Raw genomic sequence first — 23,801 nt, forward strand, 5'->3', positions numbered from 1 at the left:
CCTGTGTCTTTATTGTGGGGGAGGGGAACGGGGGAAGGGGGGGAATTGAATCCAGGTGTGTGGGGAGGGGCCCAGGTGAGTCCTGGGTATCCAGGAAAGGTCCCAGGTGAACCCCAGGTGGGTCTCAGGTATCCATGGGGAAGTCCCAGGTGAGTTCCAGGTGTTCAAGGGGGGTTCCAGGTGAGTCCCAGCTGTTCAGGGAGGGTCCCAGGTGAGTCCCAGGTGGTGAGGGCGATTCCAGGTGAGTCCCAGGTGAGCCCCAGGTGTTCCTCTCAGTAGTAAAGTTCCCGATCCCACCAACCTGGAGAAGGAGAAAAACCCGGCCAGGTGAGGGTGGGGCAGCCCCCAGGTGAGCTGGGTGTTTTTCCAGGTGAGTCCCAGGTGTGCCCAGGTATGTTCCAGGTGCCCCCAGGTGTTTCCAGGTATCCCCAGGTGTTCCCAGATATCCCCAGGTGTTCCCTGGTGTCCCCAGGTGTATCCCAGGTGTTCCCAGGTGTATCCCAGGTATCCCCAGGTGTATCCCAGGTGTTCCCAGGTATCCCCAGGTGTTCTCAGGTATCCCCAGGTGTATCCCAGGTGTTCCCTGGTGTCCCCAGGTTATCCCCAGGTGTATCCCAGGTGTATCCCAGGTGTTCCCAGGTATCCCCAGGTGTATCCCAGGTGTTCCCAGGTATCCCCAGATGTTCCCAGGTATCCCCAGGTGTATCCCAGGTGTTCCCAGGTATCCCCAGGTGTTCTCAGTTATCCCCAGGTGTTTCCCAGGTGTTCCCTGGTGTCCCCAGGTTATCCCCAGGTATCCCCAGGTGTTCCCAGATGTATCCCAGGTATCCCCAGGTGTATCCCAGGTGTTCCCTGGTGTCCCCAGGTTATCCCCAGGTATCCCCAGGTGTTCCCAGATGTATCCCAGGTATCCCCAGGTGTATCCCAGGTGTTCCCTGGTGTCCCCAGGTTATCCCCAGGTATCCCCAGGTGTTCCCAGGTGTATCCCAGGTGTTCCCAGGTATCCCCAGGTATCCCCAGGTGTATCCCAGGTATCCCCAGGTGTATCCCAGGTATCCCCAGGTGTTCCCAGGTGTTCCCTGGTGTCCCCAGGTTATCCCCAGGTATCCCCAGGTGTTCCCAGGTATCCCCAGGTGTATCCCAGGTGTATCCCAGGTATCCCCAGGTGTATCCCCAGGTGTTCCCAGGTGTTCCCAGGTTATCCCCAGGTATCCCCAGGTGTTCCCAGGTGTTCCCAGGTATCCCCAGGTGTATCCCAGATGTATCCCAGGTATCCCCAGGTGTATCCCAGGTGTTCCCAGGTATCCCCAGGTGTATCCCAGGTGTTCCCTGGTGTCCCCAGGTTATCCCCAGGTATCCCCAGGTGTTCCCAGATGTATCCCAGGTATCCCCAGGTGTATCCCAGGTGTGCCCAGGTGGGTCACTCACTGCCCGGGTGTCTCCGCACTCCGAGTTTCCGGATCTCGTCGTACACGAGGATGAGGAGCCCGAAGGGCATCGGCACCAACCACCACTGGAACCTGGCAGGGGAGCACACCTGGTCAGGTGAGCCCAGGTGTGCCCTGGGTGAACCCATGTGAACCCAGGTGTTCCCCGGGTGAGCCCAGGTGTTTTTTGGGTTCACAAGTGTCTCAGGAAGTTCCCAGGTGTGTTTGGCGCACCCAGGTGTATTTTGGGGATGTCCAGGTGTGCCCAGGTGCGCCCAGGTGCGCGGGCTCACCTGATGGGCATGAAGTTGAAGACGTTGGGCATCCCCGGGCAGTAGCAGAGGAAGCAGCCGATGCACACCTGGAACACGATGGCGACCACCAGGGTGCGGTTCCTGAGGGAGAAACACACCTGAGCGTCACCTGCGTCGCACCTGTGAGATCACCTGTGTGTCACCTGTTACCTGTATCAGCTGTACGTCACCTGCGTGTTACCTGCGTTACCTGTGAGATCGTCTGTGTCACCTGTGGGTCACCTGTACCATCTGTATGTCACCTGTGTTACCTGTGTGTCACCTGTGAGATCACCTGTGTCACCTGTGTTACGTGTTACCTGTCTGCCACCTGTGTATCGCACCTATGCCCAGGTGTATCTCAGCTGTACCCAGGTGTGCCCAGGTGTATCTCAGGTGTGCCCAGGTGTACCACACCTGTGCCCAGGTGTATCTCAGGTGTATCTCATGTGTGCCCAGGTGTATCTCAGGTGTACCCAGGTGTATCTCAGGTGTCCACGTGTGTACCCAGGTGTACCACACCTATGCCCAGGTGTATCTCAGGTGTGTCCAGGTGTCCCCAGGTGTATCTCGGGTGTGTCCAGATGTACCTCAGGTGTCCCTGTGTGTACCCAGGTGTATCACACCTGTGCCCAGGTGTATCTCAGGTGTACCCAGGTGTATCTCAGGTGTGCCCAGGTGTACCCTGGTGTATCTCAGGTGTACCCAGGTGTATCTCAGGTGTGTCCAGGTGTACCACACCTGTGCCCAGGTGTCCCCAGGTGTATCTCAGGTGTGTCCAGGTGTACCTCAGGTGTCCCCGTGTGTACCCAGGTGTACCACACCTGTGCCCAGGTGTATCTCAGGTGTATCTCAGGTGTGCCCAGGTGTATCTCAGGCGTGCCCAGGTGTCCCCAGGTGTATCTCAGGTGTGCCCAGGTGTACCACGCCTGTGCCCAGGTGTATCTCAGGTGTGCCCAGGTGTATCTCAGGTGTGCCCAGGTGTACCACACCTGTGCCCAGGTGTATCTCAGGTGTATATCAGGTGTGCCCAGGTGTATCTCAGGTGTGCCCAGGTGTACCTGAAGGGTCCCTGCTGGAACAGCGACAGCCGCCGCGTTTTCCGGATCAGCACGTCGGCGATCTGGCACACCTCGATGCTGATGAAGAACACGGTGTAACAGGTGTACTGCTGGTACCTGCGCTGCGCGAACGTCTGCAACGGGACAGGTGAGCCGTGCCCAGGTGAGCCGTGCACGGGTGAGCAGTGCCCAGGTGATCCCCGTGCCCAGGCGCACCAGATAAGCATGCCCAGGTATGATAAATGCCCAGGTAATGGTGCCCAGGTAATGGTGCCCAGGTGTGCCCAGGTGTGCCTAGGTGAGGGCACCCAGGCGCACCAGGCGATCCATAACCAGGTAATGGTGCCCAGGTGTGCCCAGGTGTGCCCGGGTGAGGGCACCCAGGCGCACCAGGTGATCCATGCCCAGGTAATGGTGCCCAGGTGTGCCCAGGTGTGCCTGGGTGAGGGCACCCAGGCGCACCAGGTGATCTATGCCCAGGTAATGGTGCCCAGGTGTGCCCGGGTGAGGGCATCCAGGCGCACCAGGTGATCCATAACCAGGTAATGGTGCCCAGGTGTGCCCAGGTGTGCCTGGGTGAGGGCACCCAGGCGCACCAGGCGATCCATGCCCAGGTAATGGTGCCCAGGTGTGCCCAGGTGTGCCTGGGTGAGGGCATCCAGGCGCACCAGGTGATCCATAACCAGGTAATGGTGCCCAGGTGTGCCCAGGTGTGCCCAGGTGTGCCCAGGTGTGCCTGGGTGAGGGCACCCAGGCGCACCAGGCGATCCATGCCCAGGTGAAGGTGCCCAGGTGAGCCATGCCCAGGTGAAGGTGCCCAGGTGTGCCCAGGTGTGCCTGGGTGAGGGCATCCAGGCGCACCAGGTGATCCATAACCAGGTAATGGTGCCCAGGTGTGCCCAGGTGTGCCCAGGTGTGCCCAGGTGTGCCTGGGTGAGGGCACCCAGGCGCACCAGGCGATCCATGCCCAGGTGAAGGTGCCCAGGTGAGCCATGCCCAGGTGAAGGTGCCCAGGTGTGCCCAGGTGTGCCTGGGTGAGGGCATCCAGGCGCACCAGGTGATCCATAACCAGGTAATGGTGCCCAGGTGTGCCCAGGTGTGCCCAGGTGTGCCCAGGTGTGCCTGGGTGAGGGCACCCAGGCGCACCAGGCGATCCATGCCCAGGTGAAGGTGCCCAGGTGAGCCATGCCCAGGTGAAGGTGCCCAGGTGTGCCCAGGTGTGCCTGGGTGAGGGCATCCAGGCGCACCAGGTGATCCATAACCAGGTAATGGTGCCCAGGTGTGCCCAGGTGTGCCCAGGTGTGCCCAGGTGTGCCTGGGTGAGGGCACCCAGGCGCACCAGGCGATCCATGCCCAGGTGAAGGTGCCCAGGTGAGCCATGCCCAGGTGAAGGTGCCCAGGCGATCCATGCCCAGGTGAAGGTGCCCAGGTGAGCCGTGCCCAGGTGCGCCCAGGTGCGCGCTCACCCACTGCTGGCCGTAGCTGTCCTGCAGCTCCTGCTCGTGCGCGTCCTCCCAGCGCGGCCGCAGCCCCAGGACCAGCAGCGGCCACCAACCCTCCTGGGCCATGGCCACGAAGTAATCGGTGAAACCCGCGAAGGACTGGATGGCACCTGCGCAGGTGAGACAGGTGAGGGTGAGACAGGTGAGGGTGAGACAGGGAATGGATGGCACCTGCACAGGTGAGACAGGGACAGGTGAGACAGGGACAGGTGAGACAGGGAATGGATGGCACCTGCACAGGTGAGACAGGTGAGGGTGAGACAGGGACAGGTGAGACAGGGAATGGATGGCACCTGCACAGGTGAGACAGGTGAGGGTGAGACAGGTGAGGGTGAGACAGGTGAGGGTGAGACAGGGAATGGATGGCACCTGCGCAGGTGAGACAGGGACAGGTGAGACAGGGAATGGATGGCACCTGCACAGGTGAGACAGGGACAGGTGAGACAGGGAATGGATGGCACCTGCGCAGGTGAGACAGGTGAGGGTGAGACAGGTGAGGGTGAGACAGGGAATGGATGGCACCTGCGCAGGTGAGACAGGTACAGGTGAGACTGGGACAGGTGAGACTGGGACAGGTGAGACAGGGAATGGATGGCACCTGCACAGGTGAGACCGGGACAGGTGAGACAGGGACAGGTGAGACAGGGAATGGATGGCACCTGCACAGGTGAGACAGGTACAGGTGAGACTGGAACAGGTGAGACTGGGACAGGTGAGAGAAATACTGGATCACACCTGGGGACAGGTGAGACTGGGACAGGAATGTGACCACCCAGGTAACTCCAGCTCCAGATGTGTGACCCCCCCAGGTAACCCCGGCTCCAGGTGCGCACACCTGGCCGCGCCCTCACCTATCTGGAAGTACGAGTAGGCCGCCAGGGGCTCGTTGACCAATCGGTCGCGCCGGGGGTTCCGCGGTTTCAGGTGCATGATGTCGCTCTCGGCGCGCTCGTACGCCAGCGACACCGACGGGAACTGCGGGCGCAGGTGTGCCGCAGGTGAGGGGCGTGGCCGGGAGCGCGCCCCCGCGGCCGCGCCCACGCACCTGAGAAACCCCGAAATCCACCTGGAGGAGCTCAGCGAGGTGAGAAACCTCGGTGAGCAAAACACCTGGAAATGGGGGGGAGGGGTTGGGGGGGTTCAGGTGTGTCACAGGTGTGGGAGGGGGACATCGCAGTGTCCAGGTGAGGCCAAAATGCACCTGGGGGAACCTGAAATGCACCTGGAGAACCCAAAATGCACCTGGGGGTTGAGAAACCTCAACGAGTCCTCAGCAAATGGCTCAGAGCACCCAAAAATTGGGGTCTCGGGTGGACTCAGGTGTGTGCAGGTGAGCACAGGTGAGCTCAGGTGAGACCCAAAAACCACCTGAATAACCCCAGCGGGGTGGGAAACCCCAGAAATCCTCCCAGTACACCCCAAAACCCGGGATTTGGGGTAGCTCAGGTGTACTCAGGTGAGCTCAGGTGCACTCAGGTGAGCACAGGTGAGGCTCAAAACCCACCTGAATGACCCCAGCAGGGCAGGAAACCCCCAAAAAGAGCCTGATACACCCCAAAACTCGGGGTTTGGGGCAGTCCAGGTGTGCTCAGGTGAGGCCAGGTGAGCACTCACGATGTCGGTGCACAGCTCGATGAAGAGGATGGTGATGCAGCCCAGGGGGAGGGGCACGCTGGCCGTGATGTAGATCAGGTACGGGGTCAGCTCCGGAATGTTCTTGGTCAAGGTGTACGCGATGGATTTCTTCAGGTTGTCGAAAATCAGCCGGCCTGGGGGGAGGGGACAGGTGAGCGGGGGACAGGTGAGTGAGCAGCCAGGTGTGTGGGGAGACAGCCCAGGTGTGTGTGAGTGCTCAGGTGAGTGAGCAGCCAGGTGAGTGAGAGCAGCTCAGGTGAGTGAGAACAGCTCAGGTGAGTGAGAGCAGCTCAGGTGAGTGAGCACTCAGGTGAGTGAGCACTCAGGTGAGTGTGAGAACAGCTCAGGTGTGTGAGACCAGCTCAGGTGTGTGAGCACTCAGGTGTGTGAGCACTCAGGTGAGTGAGAGCAGCTCAGGTGAGTGAGCGCTCAGGTGAGTGAGAGCAGCCAGGTGTGTGGGGAGACAGCCCAGGTGTGTGTGAGCGCTCAGGTGAGTGAGCAGCCAGGTGAGTGAGCGCAGCTCAGGTGTGTGAGCACTCAGGTGAGTGAGAGCAGCTCAGGTGAGTGAGCGCTCAGGTGAGTGAGCGCAGCTCAGGTGAGTGAGAGCAGCTCAGGTGCGTGAGAGCAGCTCAGGTGAGTGAGAACAGCTCAGGTGAGTGAGAGCAGCTCAGGTGAGTGAGCAGCCAGGTGAGTGAGAGCAGCTCAGGTGAGTGAGCGCAGCTCAGGTGAGTGAGCAGCCAGGTGAGTGAGAGCAGCTCAGGTGAGTGAGAACAGCTCAGGTGAGTGAGCACTCAGGTGAGTGAGAGCAGCTCAGGTGAGTGAGAGCAGCTCAGGTGAGTGAGCGCTCAGGTGAGTGAGCAGCCAGGTGAGTGAGAGCAGCTCAGGTGAGTGAGAGCAGCTCAGGTGAGTGAGCACTCAGGTGAGTGAGCGCTCAGGTGAGTGAGAACAGCTCAGGTGTGTGAGAGCAGCTCAGGTGAGTGTGAGAACAGCTCAGGTGAGTGAGAACAGCTCAGGTGAGTGAGCGCTCAGGTGAGTGAGAGCAGCTCAGGTGTGTGAGTGCTCAGGTGAGTGAGCGCAGCTCAGGTGAGTGAGCACTCAGGTGTGTGAGCACTCAGGTGAGTGAGACCAGCTCAGGTGAGTGAGCGCTCAGGTGAGTGAGCGCAGCTCAGGTGAGTGAGCGCTCAGGTGAGTGAGCGCAGCTCAGGTGAGTGAGCACTCAGGTGTGTGAGCGCAGCTCAGGTGAGAGCAGCTCAGGTGAGTGAGAACAGCTCAGGTGAGTGAGCGCTCAGGTGAGTGAGCGCAGCTCAGGTGTGTGAGCGCTCAGGTGAGTGAGCGCAGCTCAGGTGTGTGAGTGCTCAGGTGAGTGAGACCAGCTCAGGTGTGTGAGTGCTCAGGTGAGTGAGACCAGCTCAGGTGTGTGAGCACTCAGGTGTGTGAGCACTCAGGTGAGTGAGAACAGCTCAGGTGAGTGAGCGCAGCTCAGGTGTGTGAGCACTCAGGTGAGTGAGCGCAGCTCAGGTGTGTGAGCACTCAGGTGAGTGAGACCAGCTCAGGTGAGTGAGCACTCAGGTGAGTGAGCGCAGCTCAGGTGTGTGAGCACTCAGGTGAGTGAGACCAGCTCAGGTGAGTGAGCGCTCAGGTGAGTGAGCGCAGCTCAGGTGTGTGAGCACTCAGGTGAGTGAGCGCAGCTCAGGTGACCCCCTCACACACCTATTCCCACCTGCCCGGGTGACCCCACACACCTGTGCCCACCTGCGCAGGTGCCCACCTTGCTCCACGCCGGTGACGATGGAGGCGAAGTTGTCGTCCAGCAGGATCATGTCCGCCGCGTTCTTGGCCGCGTCCGAGCCGGCCACGCCCATGGCCACGCCTATGTCGGCCTTCTTCAGCGCAGGTGAGTCGTTCACGCCGTCACCTGTCACCGCCACGATGGCGCCCTGCAGGTGGGGACGGGGAGGGGGGGAAATGGGTAAAAAACGGGATTGGGGACAGCCCCAAATCAGCTCCATCGCCCAGGTGTGTCCTCAGGTGTGTCCCCAATGTTCCCGGCTGTGCCCTGCTGTCCCCAGGTGTCTCCAGGTGTGTCTTGGTTCACCCCAGGTATCCCCAGGTGTCCCAGGTGTATCCCCAGGTGTATCCCCAGGTGTCCCAGGTGTATCCCCAGGTGTGCCCCCAAGTGTACCCCCAAGTGTACCCAGGTGTACCCAGGTGCACCCAGGTGTACCCAGGTGTATCCCCAGGTGTACCCAGGTGTCCCAGGTGTCCCAGGTGTACCCAGGTGTACCCCCAGGTGTACCCAGGTGTACCCAGGTGTACCCAGGTGTACCCAGGTGCACCCAGGTGTATCCCCAGGTGTACCCAGGTGTACCCAGGTGTCCCAGGTGTATCCCCAGGTGTACCCAGGTGTACCCAGGTGTATCCCCAGGTGTACCCAGGTATCCCCAGGTGTCCCAGGTGTATCCCCAGGTGTACCCAGGTGTATCCCCAGGTGTACCCAGGTGTACCCAGGTGTACCCAGGTGTATCCCCAGGTGTACCCAGGTGCACCCAGGTGTACCCAGGTGCACCCAGGTGTACCCAGGTGTATCCCCAGGTGTACCCAGGTGTGCTCACCAGGCGCTGGCAGCTCTCCACTATCACCAGTTTCTGCTGCGGCGACGTCCGAGCGAAAACGATCTCGGGGTGAGTGCGGAGCAAATCCTCGAGAGCACCTGGGGCCATGGCGGCGAGCTCCGCACCTGTGACCACCCGGGCACGCGCCTGCCTGCGGGGAGAGCGCACCTGAGCACACCTGGGGACAGCTGAGGTACACCTGAGCACACCTGGGGACACCTGGGGACAGCTGAGGTACACCTGAGCACACCTGGGGACAGCTGAGATACACCTGAGCACACCTGGGGACGGCTGAGGTACACCTGAGCACACCTGGGGACAGCTGAGGTACACCTGGGGACAGCTGAGATACACCTGAGCACACCTGGGGACAGCTGAGATACACCTGAGCACACCTGGGGACAGCTGAGATACACCTGAGCACACCTGAGCACACCTGGAGACATCTGAGGTACACCTGAGCACACCTGGGGACAGCTGAGATACACCTGAGCACGCCTGAGCACACCTGGGGACAGCTGAGGTACACCTGAGCACGCCTGAGCACACCTGGGGACAGCTGAGGTACACCTGAGCACACCTGAGCACACCTGGGGACAGCTGAGATACACCTGAGCACACCTGAGATAGACCTCAGCGCACTTGGGTTCACCTGAGTATGCCTTAGATACACCTGAGTACACCTGAGATACACCTGGGGACACCTGAGATACACCTGAGCACACCTGAGATAGACCTGAGCACACCTGGGCTCACCTAAGATAGACCTGAGCACACCTGAGATAAGTGTCAGCACACCTGGGGAGAGCTGAGATACACCTGAGCACACCTGGGGACACCTGGGGACACCTGGGGACACCCACAGCACATCTGGGAACACACCTAGGGACACACCCGGGGAGCTGATCACACACCTGTTCACACACCTGGGGGGCTGCCACACGCCTGTCGCACACCTGCGGCCGCGCCCGCGGGCTCACCTGGGGTCCACCTGCTCGAGGGGCAGGTGCAGGCGCGCGGCCACGTCCTCGGGGGTCTCGCTGCCCTCGGAGATGATTCCCACGGTGGCCGCGATGGCCTTGGCCGTGATGGGGTGGTCACCTGTCACCATGATCACCTGTCCGGGCGGGGCACGCACACCTGGCTCACCTGCGGGGCTCAACTGCGGGGCTCGCCCGGGTCCCCCCAGTGCCACCTGTGTCACCTGTGTCCCCAACCCCCCCCACTGTCCCCAGTGCCCCCAGTCCCATTCCCAGTGCTCCCAGTCCCATTCCCAGTACTCCCAGTGCTCCCAGTCCCCCCACTCCCAATATTCCCAGTGCCATTCCCAGTGCTCCCAGTGCTCCCAGTGCTCCCAGTCCCATTCCCAGTGCTCCCAGTGCTCCCAGTGCTCCCAGTCCCATTCCCAGTGCTCCCAGTGCTCCCAGTGCTCCCAGTCCCCCCAGTCCCACCCCCAGTCCCATTCCCAGTATTCCCAGTATTCCCAGTCCCCCCAGTCCCATTCCCAGTATTCCCAGTATTCCCAGTATTCCCAGTCCCCCCAGTCCCCCCAGTCCCATTCTCAGTATTCCCAGTATTCCCAGTATTCCCAGTATTCCCAGTCCCATTCCCAGTCCCCCCAGTCCCCCCAGTCCCCCCAGTCCCCCCAGTCCCATTCCCAGTCCCCCCAGTCCCATTCCCAGTATTCCCAGTATTCCCAGTCCCCCCAGTCCCATTCCCAGTATTCCCAGTATTCCCAGTCCCCCCAGTCCCATTCCCAGTGCTCCCAGTTCCCCCAGTCCCCCCAGTCCCATTCCCAGTCCCCCCAGTCCCATTCCCAGTATTCCCAGTGCTCCCAGTCCCCCCAGTCCCATTCTCAGTATTCCCAGTATTCCCAGTATTCCCAGTATTCCCAGTCCCCCCAGTCCCCCCAGTCCCATTCCCAGTCCCCCCAGTCCCATTCCCAGTCCCCCCAGTCCCATTCCCAGTATTCCCAGTATTCCCAGTATTCCCAGTATTCCCAGTATTCCCAGTCCCCCCAGTCCCATTCCCAGTATTCCCAGTATTCCCAGTCCCCCCAGTCCCATTCCCAGTATTCCCAGTGCTCCCAGTATTCCCAGTATTCCCAGTCCCACCCTGATTCCCGCTGTCCGGCACTTGCGCACGGCCTGGGGCACGGTGGCCCTGGGGGGGTCGATGAGGGACACGAGCCCCGCGAAGCAAAGGCCGTGAGCGACCTGGGCCAGGGCGTCGGGGGCAGCGCCCGGGGACACGGAGCCAGGTGGGAGCCAGCGGGCGCTGAAACCTGCGGGGCACACCTGGGGATGCACCTGGGGATGCACCTGGGGACGCACCTGGGGATACACCTGGGGGGATTGGGGACACGGAGCCAGGTGGGAGCCAGCGGGCGCTGAAACCTGCGGGGCACACCTGGGGATGCACCTGGGGACACACCTGGGGATACACCTGAGACACACCTGGGGATACACCTGAGACACACCTGGGGACACACCTGGGACACACCTGAGACACACCTGAGACACACCTGGGGATACACCTGGGGATACACCTGGGACACACCTGAGACACACCTGAGACACACCTGGGGACACACCTGGGGATACACCTGAGACACACCTGGGGATACACCTGGGGATACACCTGGGGGGATTGGGGACACGGAGCCAGGTGGGAGCCAGCGGGCGCTGAAACCTGCGGGGCACACCTGGGGATGCACCTGGGGATGCACCTGAGACACACCTGGGGATACACCTGGGACACACCTGGGGACACACCTGGGGATACACCTGGGGATGCACCTGGGGGTACACCTGGGGACACACCTGAGACACACCTGGGGGGATTGGGGACACGGAGCCAGGTGGGAGCCAGCGGGCGCTGAAGCCTGCGGGGCACACCTGGGGATGCACCTGGGGATGCACCTGGGGATTTACCTGAGACACACCTGGGGACACACCTGGGACACACCTGGGGATACACCTGGGGACACACCTGGGGGGATTGGGGACACGGAGCCAGGTGGGAGCCAGCGGGCGCTGAAACCTGCGGGGCACACCTGGGGATGCACCTGGGGATGCACCTGGGGATGCACCTGGGGATGCACCTGGGGACGCACCTGGGGATACACCTGAGACACACCTGGGGATACACCTGGGACACACCTGAGACACACCTGAGACACACCTGGGGATACACCTGGGACACACCTGGGGATACACCTGAGACACACCTGGGGACACACCTGGGGATACACCTGAGACACACCTGGGGATACACCTGGGGACACACCTGGGGATACACCTGAGACACACCTGGGGATACACCTGGGACACACCTGGGGATACACCTGGGGACGCACCTGGGACACACCTGGGGATACACCTGGGGACGCACCTGAGACACACCTGGGGATACACCTGAGACACACCTGGGGACACACCTGGGGATACACCTGAGACACACCTGGGGATACACCTGGGGATACACCTGAGACACACCTGGGGATACACCTGGGGACACACCTGGGGATACACCTGAGACACACCTGGGGATACACCTGGGACACACCTGGGGATACACCTGGGGACGCACCTGGGACACACCTGGGGATACACCTGGGGACGCACCTGAGACACACCTGGGGATACACCTGGGGACACACCTGGGGATGCACCTGGGGACGCACCTGGGACACACCTGAGACACACCTGGGACACACCTGGGGAAATCACTGGGGACACCGGGGAGGCGGGGGGGGCGGGGCACACCTGGCGACATGGGAGGGGGGAAGGGGTGGGATCCAGCACCTTTTCCCCCTCCCCCGCCCCTCCCACCCCCCCGCCCCTCCCCCACTCACCCAGCACCCTCTCGCCCCTCCCCCCCAGCTCCGTGTACGCCCGCTCGAAGCTCTCCCTCCAGGTGGGGTCCAGCGGCCGCTCCTCCCCCCCCTGCAGCGCCCCCCGGCACCGCTCCAGGACCCGCTCGGGGGCGCCCTTGAGCACCAGGAGCTGCTGGGAACCGGCCTCGTGCACGGACACCTGGGCAGGTGAGACAGGTGAGGCAGGTGAGACAGGTGAGGCAGGTGAGGCAGGGGAGGCAGGGGAGGCACACCTGTCCCACACCTTTCTCACCTCTCCCGTCTCACCCGTCCATATCTCACCTGTCCCACCTGTCCATATCTCACCCGCCCATGTCTCACCATCCATGTCTCACCTGTCCCAACTGTCCTTATCTCACCTGCCTGTATCTCACCTGTCCATATCTCACCTGTCCCTGTCTCACCTGTCCCTGATCTCACCCGTCTGTATTTCACCTGTCCCTGTCTCACCTGTCCATATCTCACCTGTCTATATCTCACCTGTCTGTATCTCACCTGTCTGTATCTCACCTGTCCATATCTCACCTGTCCATATCTCACCTGTCCCTGTCTCACCTGTCCCTGATCTCACCCGTCTATATCTCACCTGTCTGTATCTCACCTGTCCCTGTCTCACCTGTCTATACCTCACATGTCCATGTCTCACCTGTCCATATCTCACCTGTCTGTATCTCACCTGTCTATGTCTCACCTGTCTGTATCTTACCTGTCTCTGTCTCACCTGTCTATACCTCACATGTCCACGTCTCACCTGTCCATATCTCACTTGTCTCACCTGACCATATCTCACCTGTCTGTATCTCACCTGTCTGTATCTCACCTGTCTATATCCCATGTGTGTACCTCTCACCTGTCCATATCTCACCTGTGTATATCTCACCTGTCTATGTCTCACTTGTCCCTGTCTCGCCTGTCTGTATCTCACCTGTCCCTGTCTCACCTGTCTATATCTCACCTGTCCCTGTCTCACCTGTCCCACCTGTCCGCTCTCACCTGGAATTTGTTGCTGGAGTTGAACGGCAGCTCCGCCACCTTCGGGTAGCGCTCCCTGGCGGCCGCCACCGGCCCCGACGTCACTTCCGCGAATTTCAGCAGCGCCGTCTCCGACGCGTCACCGATGACGTCACGCTGGGGGGGAGGGGCGTGGCCCAGGTGAGGACACGCCCGCCTCTCCCAGTCCAGACCAGTAACCCCAAACCCCGAACCAGTAACGAGAAACACCAAACCAGTAAAAACCAGTAACCCCAAACCAGTAACCCCAAACCAGTAACCCCAAACCCCGAACCAGTAACGAAAAACCCCGAACCAGTAAAAACCAGTAACCCCAAACCCCAAACCCCAAACCAGTAACAAAAAACCCCAAACCAGTAACGAGAAACACCAAACCAGTAAAAACCAGTAACCCCTAACCCCAAACCAGTAACAAAAAACACTGAACCACTAAAAACCAGTAACCCCAAACCCCAAACCAGTAACGAAAAACCCCAAACCAGTAACGAAAAACACTGAACCAGTAAAAACCAGTAACCCCAAACCCCGAACCAGTAACAAAAAACACCAAACCAGTAAAAACCAGTAACCCCAAACCAGTAACCCCAAACCAGTAACCCCTAACCCCAAACCAGTTTAAACCAGTAACCACCAGTCCCTCCCAGTCCGTTCCAGTAACTCCCACCCCCAAACCAGTATAAACCAGTAACACTGAACTTCCTCCCAGTTTCCCCCAGTTCCCGGCCGTCCCCTCCCAGTTTGTCCCAGTCCCACCTGTGCCACGGGCACGCCCTCCTGGCCAGGTTTGAACTGGGCGCGGTTGCAGAGCGTGATCACCTGGCTGAGCAGCGCCCACGACTCCGACGATTGGTCGAAGCTCTGACCTGGGGAGGACAGGTGAGGTCACCTGGGGGGGGGGGGGGGTGGGGTGGTGGGGGCAGGTATCCTCAGGTGTCCCCAGGTGTGTCCCAGGTGACCCCAGGTGTGTCCCCAGGTCTCCCCAGGTGTGCCCAGCTATCCCCAGGTACCCCCAGATGTCCCCAGGTGTGTCCCAGGTGACCCCAGGTGTGTCCCCAGGTATCCCCAGGTCTCCCCAGGTGTGCCCAGCTATCCCCAGGTACCCCCAGGTGTCCCCAGGTGTGTCCCAGGTATCCCCAGGTGTGCCCCAGGTATCCCCAGGTGTGCCCAGGTGCGTCCCAGGTGACCCCAGGTGTGTCCCCAGGTATCCCCAGGTCTCCCCAGGTGTGCCCAGCTATCCCCAGGTACCCCCAGGTGTCCCCAGGTGTGTCCCAGGTATCCCCAGGTGTGCCCCAGGTATCCCCAGGTGTGCCCAGGTGCGTCCCAGGTGACCCCAGGTGTGTCCCCAGGTGTGCCCAGGTGCATCCCAGGTGACCCCAGATGTGTCCCCAGGTATCCCCAGGTCTCCCCAGGTGTGCCCAGCTGTCCCCAGGTATCCCCAGGTCTCCCCAGGTGTTTCCCAGCTATCCCCAGGTACGTCCCATCTATCCTCACCTCTCCCCAGGTATCCCCAGGTGTGCCCAGGTGCATCCCAGGTGACCCCAGGTGTGTCCCCAGGTCTCCCCAGGTCTCCCCAGGTGTTTCCCAGGTATCCCCAGGTACGTCCCATCTATCCTCACCTCTCCCCAGGTATCCCCAGGTGCATCCCAGGTGACCCCAGGTGTGTCCCCAGGTATCCCCAGGTCTCCCCAGGTGACCCCAGGTGTGTCCCAGGTATCCCCAGGTGTGCCCAGGTGCGTCCCAGGTGACCCCAGGTGTGTCCCCAGGTATCCCCAGGTCTCCCCAGGTGACCCCAGGTGTGTCCCCAGGTATCCCCAGGTCTCCCCAGGTGACCCCAGGTGTGTCCCCAGGTATCCCCAGGTATCCCCCCCTCACCCGACTGGTCCTCGCTGGTGTCGGCCTCGTGCACCTGTCCGTCGAACCACAGGTGAGCCACGGTCATGCGGTTCTGGGTGAGGGTCCCGGTTTTGTCGGAGCAGATCACCGAGGTGGAGCCCAGCGTCTCCACGGCCTCCAGGTTCTTCACCACGCAGCTGCGGCGCGCCAGGCGCTTGGCCGTCAGCGACAGGCACACCTGCGCAGGTGAGAGCGCGCCCGGGCGGGTGAGCGAAGCGCCCGGGCGGGTGAATGGCGCACCTTAACGCCTTCCCAGATTCCTCCTCCAGGTGTTCCCAGGTGTGCCCAGGTGTGCCCAGGTGTTCACACCTGTCCCTCTGAGCTTCTAGCTGTGCTGGAGCCCATAGCGAGCTCAGAACCTCCACAACTTCTTAAAGCAACCCAAACCCTGCCCCAGATGAGACCTGCAGGTGCCCCCACCTGCCCCCCAGGTGTGCCCAGGTATCCCCAGGTGCCCCCACCTGCCCCCCAGGTGCCCCTAGGTGTGCCCAGGTATCCCCAGGTGTCCTCACCTGTCCCCCGAACCCTCCACGTCACAACAGAACCCATAGTGGCCTCAGAACCTCCATAAGTCCATGAAACAACCCCAACCCCTGCTCAGATCCCTCCTCCGGGCACCCCCACGTGTGCTCAGGTGTGCCCAGGTGTGCCCAGGTGCGCCCAGGTGTGCCCAGGTGTCCTCACCTGTCCCCCCGAACCCTCCACGTTACGACAGAACCCATAACGACCTCAGAACCTCCACAACTCCACCGAACAACCCCAACCCCTGCTCAGATCCCTCCTCCGGGCGCCCCCACGTGTGCTCAGGTGCGCCCAGGTGCGCCCAGGCGCGCGCAGCCCCTCACCGTGACGGTGGCCAGCAGCCCCTCGGGCACGTAGGCCACCACGATGGCCATGAAGAAGACGAGGGCGCGCAGGAAGGGGTAACCGATGCTCATGGCCACCACGAAGAAGGTGGCCCCGAAGAGCAGGGCCAGGCCGGCGATGATGTCCACGAAGTGCTCGATCTCCACCGCGATCGGCGTGCGCTCGTTCTGCACACCTGAGGCCAGGCTGGCGATGCGCCCGATCACCGTGCGCTCGCCTGTGCTGATCACCAGGCCCGTGGCGGTACCTGCGCGGGGACGGGCGGCTGCGTTCGGGTGCGGCCGCCTGTGTCCTAGGTGCGTCCAGGTGTGCCCCAGGCGCGTCCAGGTGTGCCCCAGGTGCGTCCAGGTGTGACCCAGGTGTGTCCATGTGTGCCCCAGGTGCGTCCGTGTGTCTCCTAGGTGTGCTCAGGTGTATCTCAGATGTGTCCAGGTGTGTCCAGGTGTGCCCCAGGTGTGTCCATGTGTGCCCCAGGTGCGTCCGTGTGTCTCCTAGGTGTGCTCAGGTGTATCTCAGATGTGTCCAGGTGTGTCCATGTGTGCCCAGGTGTGCCCCAGGTGCGTCCAGGTGTCTCCTAGGTGTGCTCAGGTGTATCTCAGATGTGTCCAGGTGTGTCCAGGTGTGCCCCAGGTGTGTCCATGTGTGCCCCAGGTGCGTCCGTGTGTCTCCTAGGTGTGCTCAGGTGTATCTCAGATGTGTCCAGGTGTGTCCAGGTGTGCCCCAGGTGTGTCCAGGTGTGCCCCAGGTGCGTCCATGTGTCTCCCAGGTGTGCTCAGGTGTATCTCAGATGTGTCCATGTGTGCCCCAGGTGTGTTCAGGTGTGCCTCAGGTGTGTCCAGGTGTCACCCAAGTGTGACCCAGGTGTGTCCCGGTGTGTCCAGGTGTGTTGAGGTGTGTTCAGTTATGCCCCAGGTGTGCCCCAGGTGTGCCCCAGGTGTGTCCCGGTGTGTCCCGGTGTGTCCAGGTGTGCCCCAGGTGTGTCCCGGTGTGTCCCGGTGTGTCCAGGTGTGACCCAGGTGTGTTCAGGTGTGCCCCAGGTGCATCCAGGTGTGTCCCAGGTGTGTCCCAGGTGTGTTCAGGTGTGACCCAGGTATGACCCAGGTGTGTCCCAACCCCCCAGGTGTGACCGAGGTGAGTCCAGGTGTCCATATGGGATCCCCATTTGAGTGCGACCCAGGTGAGACCCTGAGGCCAGGCTGGCGATGCGCCCGATCACCGTGCGCTCACCTGTACTGATCACCTGGCCCGTGGCTGTACCTGTGTAGAGTGGGGTGGGTGCATTCAGGTGCACCCAGGTGTGTTGAGGCGTGTTCAGATGTGCTTAGGTGTGACCCAGGTGTGACCCCGGTGTGACCCAGGTGTGACCCCGGTGTGACCCAGGTGTGACCCAGGTGTGACCCCGGTGTGACCCCGGTGTGACCCAGGTGTGACCCAGGTGTGACCCCGGTGTGACCCAGGTGTGACCCAGGTGTGACCCAGGTGTGAGCCCGGTGTGACCCCGGTGTGACCCAGGTGTGACCCAGGTGTGACCCAGGTGTGACCCCGGTGTGACCCAGGTGTGACCCAGGTGTGACCCCGGTGTGACCCAGGTGTGTTCAGGTGTGTCCAGGTGCTCACCCTCCAGGCACATGGTGGAGAAGAAGGCGATGTTCCGCGTCTCCAGGTGCGAGTCGTGGCTGCACTCAGGTGAGCGCGTCTGCGGCTCCGACTCCCCGGTCAGCGACGAGTTGTCCACCTGGGCCGGGTCACACCTGAGCCTCCAGGTGTGCCCAGGTTTTCCCAGGTGTACCCACCTGCCCCCCGGGTGTATGCGGGTGCCCCCGGGTGCCCCCAGGTGTATCCCAGGTGCCCCCAGGTGCGCCCAGGTGCGCCCAGGTGCGCTCACCTTGCAGCCCTGCGCTGTCAGGATCCGGATGTCCGCCGGAACTCTGTCCCCACCTTTGATCTCCACCAGGTCCCCCGGGACGAGCTCGGCCACGTTCACCTGCAGCGTCTGCCCCGCCCGGATCACCGTGGCTTGCTGCGCACAGGTGAGCAGGTGAGAACCCCTAGGTGTGCCCAGGTGGGACCCCCCTCAACCCCCAGGTACGAATCCAGCCCCAGGTGACTGAGCTGACCCAGCTGGGCGTATCCCAGGTACACGCAGGTGTGCCCAGGTGTGTCCCAGGTGAGCTCACCTGTGGGACCAGGTTCCGGAAGCTGGCGATGATGTTGGTGCTCTTGAACTCCTGGTAGTAACCGAAGCAGCCGGTGACGACGACGACGGCGATGAGAGCCACGGCCAGGTACAGCTGGGAACAGGTGAGGCCAGGTGAGCGCCCAGGTGTGCCCCGGTATGCCAAGGTGTGGTATAGGTGTGATCTGTGTCCCAGGTGTTCCCAAGTGTACCCAGGTGTGCCCAGGTGTACCCAAGTGTACCCAGCCGTACCCAGCCGTACCCAGGTGTATCCCAGGCGTACCCAGGTGTACCCAGGTGTGCCCAGGTGTATCCCAGCTGTACCCAGGTGTGCCCAGGTGTACCCAGCCGTACCCAGGTGTACCCAGGTGTACCCAGCCGTACCCAGGTGTATCCCAGCCGTACCCAGCCGTACCCAGCCGTACCCAGGTGTACCCAGCTGTACCCAGGTGTACCCAGCCGTACCCAGGTGTACCCAGCTGTACCCAGGTGTACCCAGCCGTACCCAGGTGTACCCAGGTGTGCCCAGGTGTACCCAGCCGTACCCAGCCGTACCCAGGTGTACCCAGCTGTACCCAGGTGTACCCAGGTGTATCCCAGGTGTACCCAGGTGTACCCAGCCGTACCCAGCCGTACCCAGGTGTACCCAGCCGTACCCAGCCGTACCCAGCCGTACCCAGGTGTACCCAGGTGTACTCACGTTATCGGAGCTGCCGCGGTCTCCCTGTCCCACCTGCACGCCGTAGGCGATCAGACAAATGGCGGCCGCCACCCACATGAGGCACTGGAGGCCTCCGGCCAATTGCCGAGCGAAGCGGACGCAGCCGGGGGTGCCCCGGGGCGGCCGCAGAGCGTTCGGACCCTCCCGGAGGAGCCGCTCGGCCGCGGCCGCCTCGGACAGACCCTGCGGGGGAGGGGCACGGAGCGGTCACTGAGCGGGGACGCGCTGGGAATGGACTGGGAATGGACTGGGGATGGACTGGGGATGGACTGGGAATGGACTGGGAATGGACTGGGAATGGACTGGGAATGGATTGGGAATGGACTGGGAATGGACTGGGAATGGACTGGGAATGGACTGGGGATGGACTGGGAATGGACTGGGGATGGACTGGGGATGGACTGGGAATGGACTGGGGATGGACTGGGGATGGACTGGGAATGGACTGGGAATGGACTGGGGATGGACTGGGGATGGACTGGGAATGGACTGGGGATGGACTGGGAATGGACTGGGAATGGACTGGGGATGGACTGGGGATGGACTGGGAATGGACTGGGGACTGACTGGGAATGGACTGGGGATGGACTGGGGATGGACTGGGAATGGACTGGGAATGGACTGGGGATGGACTGGGAATGGACTGGGAATGGACTGGGAATGGACTGGGAATGGACTGGGGATGGACTGGGAATGGACTGGGAATGGACTGGGAATGGACTGGGAATGGACTGGGAATGGACTGGGGATGGACTGGGGATGGACTGGGAATGGACTGGGAATGGACTGGGGATGGACTGGGGATGGACTGGGAATGGACTGGGAATGGACTGGGAATGGACTGGGAATGGACTGGGAATGGACTGGGAATGGACTGGGGATGGACTGGGAATGGACTGGGAATGGACTGGGAATGGACTGGGGATGGACTGGGGATGGACTGGGAATGGACTGGGAATGGACTGGGGATGGACTGGGGATGGACTGGGAATGGACTGGGGATGGACTGGGGATGGATTGGGAATGGACTGGGAATGGACTGGGGATGGACTGGGGATGGACTGGGAATGGACTGGGAATGGACTGGGAATGGACTGGGAATGGACTGGGGATGGACTGGGGATGGACTGGGGATGGACTGGGAATGGACTGGGAATGGACTGGGGATGGACTGGGAATGGACTGGGGATGGACTGGGAATGGACTGGGAATGGACTGGGGATGGATTGGGAATGGACTGGGAATGGACTGGGAATGGACTGGGGATGGACTGGGAATGGACTGGGGATGGACTGGGAATGGACTGGGAATGGACTGGGAATGGACTGGGGATGGACTGGGGATGGACTGGGAATGGACTGGGGATGGACTGGGAATGGACTGGGAATGGACTGGGGATGGACTGGGGATGGACTGGGGATGGACTGGGAATGGACTGGGAATGGACTGGGGATGGACTGGGAATGGACTGGGAATGGACTGGGGATGGACTGGGGATGGACTGGGGATGGACTGGGAATGGACTGGGAATGGACTGGGGACTGACTGGGAATGGACTGGGAATGGACTGGGAATGGACTGGGAATGGACTGGGGATGGACTGGGGACTGACTGGGGATGGACTGGGAATGGACTGGGAATGGACTGGGGACTGACTGGGGATGGACTGGGAATGGACTGGGAATGGACTGGGAATGGACTGGGGATGGACTGGGGATGGACTGGGAATGGACTGGGAATGGACTGGGAATGGATTGGGAATGGATTGGGAATGGACTGGGGATGTACTGGGAATGGACTGGGAATGAAATGGGGATAGACTGGGGATGGACTGGGAATGGACTGGGGATGGACTGGGGATGGACTGGGAATGGACTGGGAATGGATTGGGAATGGACTGGGAACGGACTGGGAACGGACTGGGAATGGACTGGGAATGGACTGGGGATGGACTGGGGATGGACTGGGAATGGACTGGGGATGGACTGGGGATGGACTGGGGATGGACTGGGAATGGACTGGGAATGGATTGGGAATGGACTGGGAATGGACTGGGAATGGACTGGGAATGGACTGGGAATGCACTGGGGATGGACTGGGGATGGACTGGGAATGGACTGGGAATGGACTGGGGATGGACTGGGAATGGACTGGGGATGGACTGGGGACTGACTGGGAACGGACTGGGAATGGACTGGGAATGGACTGGGAATGGACTGGGAATGGACTGGGAATGGACTGGGGATGGACTGGGGATGGACTGGGAATGGACTGGGAATGGACTGGGGATGGACTGGGGATGGACTGGGGATGGACTGGGGATGGACTGGGGATGGACTGGGAATGGATTGGGGATGGACTGGGAATGGACTGGGAATGGACTGGGAATGGACTGGGAATGGACTGGGGATGGACTGGGAATGGACTGGGAATGGACTGGGAATGGACTGGGAATGTACTGGGAATGGACTGGGGATGTACTGGGAATGGATTGGGAATGGACTGGGGATGTACTGGGAATGGACTGGGAATGGACTGGGGATGGACTGGGAATGGACTGGGGACTGACTGGGGATGTACTGGGAATGGACTGGGAATGGACTGGGGATGGACTGGGGATGGACTGGGAATGGACTGGGGACTGACTGGGGATGTACTGGGAATGGACTGGGAATGGACTGGGGATGGACTGGGAATGGACTGGGGATGGACTGGGAATGGACTGGGGATGGACTGGGAATGGACTGGGAATGGACTGGGAATGGACTGGGGATGGACTGGGGATGTACTGGGAATGGACTGGGGATGGACTGGGAATGGATTGGGGATGGACTGGGAATGGACTGGGAATGGACTGGGGATGGACTGGGAACTCACTGGGAATGTACTGGGAATGGACTGGGAATGGACTGGGAATGGACTGGGAATGGACTGGGAATGGACTGGGAATGCACTGGGGACTCACCGGTCACTCACCGGTCACTCACCGGTCACTCACCGGTCACTCACCGGTCACTCACTGGTCTCTCACTGGTCACTCACTGGTCACTCACCGGTCACTCACCGGTCACTCACCGGTCACTCACTGGTCTCTCACTGGTCACTCACTGGTCACTCACCGGTCACTCACCGGTCACTCACCGGTCACTCACTGGTCTCTCACTGGTCACTCACTGGTCTCTCACCGGTCACTCACTGGTCACTCACCGGTCACTCACCGGTCACTCACTGGTCTCTCACCGGTCACTCACCGGTCACTCACCGGTCACTCACCGGTCACTCACTGGTCACTCACCGGTCACTCACCGGTCACTCACTGGTCTCTCACCGGTCACTCACCGGTCACTCACTGGTCTCTCACCGGTCACTCACTGGTCACTCACCGGTCACTCACAGGTCTCTCACTGGTCACTCACCAGTCACTCACCGGTCTCTCACCGGTCACTCACTGGTCACTCACTGGTCTCTCACTGGTCACTCACTGGTCACTCACTGGTCACTCACCGGTCACTCACCGGTCACTCACTGGTCACTCACCGGTCACTCACTGGTCTCTCACTGGTCACTCACCGGTCACTCACCGGTCTCTCACCGGTCACTCACTGGTCACTCACTGGTCTCTCACTGGTCACTCACTGGTGTCTCACTGGTCTCTCACTGGTCACTCACTGGTCACTCACTGGTCACTCACCGGTCACTCACTGGTCACTCACTGGTCACTCACTGGTCACTCACCGGTCACTCACTGGTCACTCACTGGTCTCTCACTGGTCACTCACTGGTCACTCACTGGTCTCTCACTGGTCACTCACTGGTCTCTCACTGGTCACTCACCGGTCACTCACCGGTCACTCACCGGTCTCTCACTGGTCACTCACTGGTCACTCACTGGTCACTCACCGGTCACTCACTGGTCACTCACTGGTCACTCACTGGTCACTCACCGGTCACTCACTGGTCACTCACCGGTCTCTCACCGGTCACTCACCGGTCACTCACTGGTCTCTCACTGGTCACTCACTGGTCACTCACTGGTCACTCACTGGTCACTCACTGGTCACTCACTGGTCACTTCTCACCTTGGTGCTGCTCGTGCTGTATTTCAGCTCCAGCTCCTTCACGTCCAGTTTGTGATCATCCTGTGGGCACCAGTATGGACCAGTATGGACCAGTATGAACCAGTATGGACCAGTATGGACCAGTGTGGGCCATCCGTATCCTTCCCAGTACCCCGAACCAGTATAAACCAGTAACCCAAATCCCTTCCCAGTCCCTCCCAGTCCTCTCCCACCCTCCCAATCCCCTCCCAGTCCCTCCCATTCCCCTCCCAGTCCCTCCCAGTCCCTCCCAGTCCCTCCCAGGTCCCTCCCAGTCCCTCCCAGTCCATCCAATTCCCTCCCAATCCCCTCCCAGTCCTCCCTCCCAATCCCCTCCCAGTCCCTCCCAGTCCCTCCCAGTCCATCCCAATCCCCTCCCAGTCCATCCCAATCCCCTCCCAGTCCCTCCCAATCCCCTCCCAGTCCCTCCCAGTCCCTCCCAGTTTGTCCCACCAGTTCCAGTTCCCGTTTCATCTCCTCCAGTCTCTCTTTCCTCCTTCCGGCGCCCGCGGCCCCACCTGGGGGGGGAGGGGCGGAGCTCGAAACTCTGGGGGGGGGAGGGGAGGGGAGGGGTCAGAGAGGGGGGAGGGGCGGGGTCCATCCCCCTCCCCCATCTCTCCTCCCTCTCT

The 23,801-nt window shown here is 61.3% G+C and overlaps 1 protein-coding gene across 1 annotated transcript in view; it reads right to left on the reverse strand.

Annotated features, from left to right (window-relative positions):
* Positions 1-68: 68 nt before the first annotated feature.
* Positions 69-23,801, reverse strand: part of ATP4A (ATPase H+/K+ transporting subunit alpha) — a 24,044-nt gene continuing 311 nt past the window's right edge. The window contains exons 2-23 of the mRNA XM_062512329.1: positions 23,626-23,690; positions 23,155-23,214; positions 19,055-19,258; positions 18,356-18,469; positions 18,064-18,198; positions 17,796-17,913; positions 16,157-16,425; positions 15,291-15,489; positions 14,172-14,281; positions 13,401-13,535; positions 12,387-12,567; positions 10,645-10,814; positions 9,511-9,647; positions 8,531-8,681; positions 7,687-7,855; positions 5,898-6,052; positions 5,135-5,258; positions 4,248-4,393; positions 2,782-2,915; positions 1,721-1,822; positions 1,429-1,520; positions 69-301 (exon numbers count right to left, since the gene is read on the reverse strand). Coding sequence (XP_062368313.1) covers positions 273-301; positions 1,429-1,520; positions 1,721-1,822; positions 2,782-2,915; positions 4,248-4,393; positions 5,135-5,258; positions 5,898-6,052; positions 7,687-7,855; positions 8,531-8,681; positions 9,511-9,647; positions 10,645-10,814; positions 12,387-12,567; positions 13,401-13,535; positions 14,172-14,281; positions 15,291-15,489; positions 16,157-16,425; positions 17,796-17,913; positions 18,064-18,198; positions 18,356-18,469; positions 19,055-19,258; positions 23,155-23,214; positions 23,626-23,690 — 2,999 coding nt within the window. The 3' untranslated portion in view covers positions 69-272. The remainder of the gene's footprint in view (positions 302-1,428; positions 1,521-1,720; positions 1,823-2,781; positions 2,916-4,247; positions 4,394-5,134; positions 5,259-5,897; positions 6,053-7,686; positions 7,856-8,530; positions 8,682-9,510; positions 9,648-10,644; positions 10,815-12,386; positions 12,568-13,400; positions 13,536-14,171; positions 14,282-15,290; positions 15,490-16,156; positions 16,426-17,795; positions 17,914-18,063; positions 18,199-18,355; positions 18,470-19,054; positions 19,259-23,154; positions 23,215-23,625; positions 23,691-23,801) is intronic.

Source organism: Cinclus cinclus, chromosome 36 (genome assembly GCF_963662255.1).
Source record: "Cinclus cinclus chromosome 36, bCinCin1.1, whole genome shotgun sequence".
Classification (NCBI taxonomy): domain Eukaryota; kingdom Metazoa; phylum Chordata; class Aves; order Passeriformes; family Cinclidae; genus Cinclus; species Cinclus cinclus.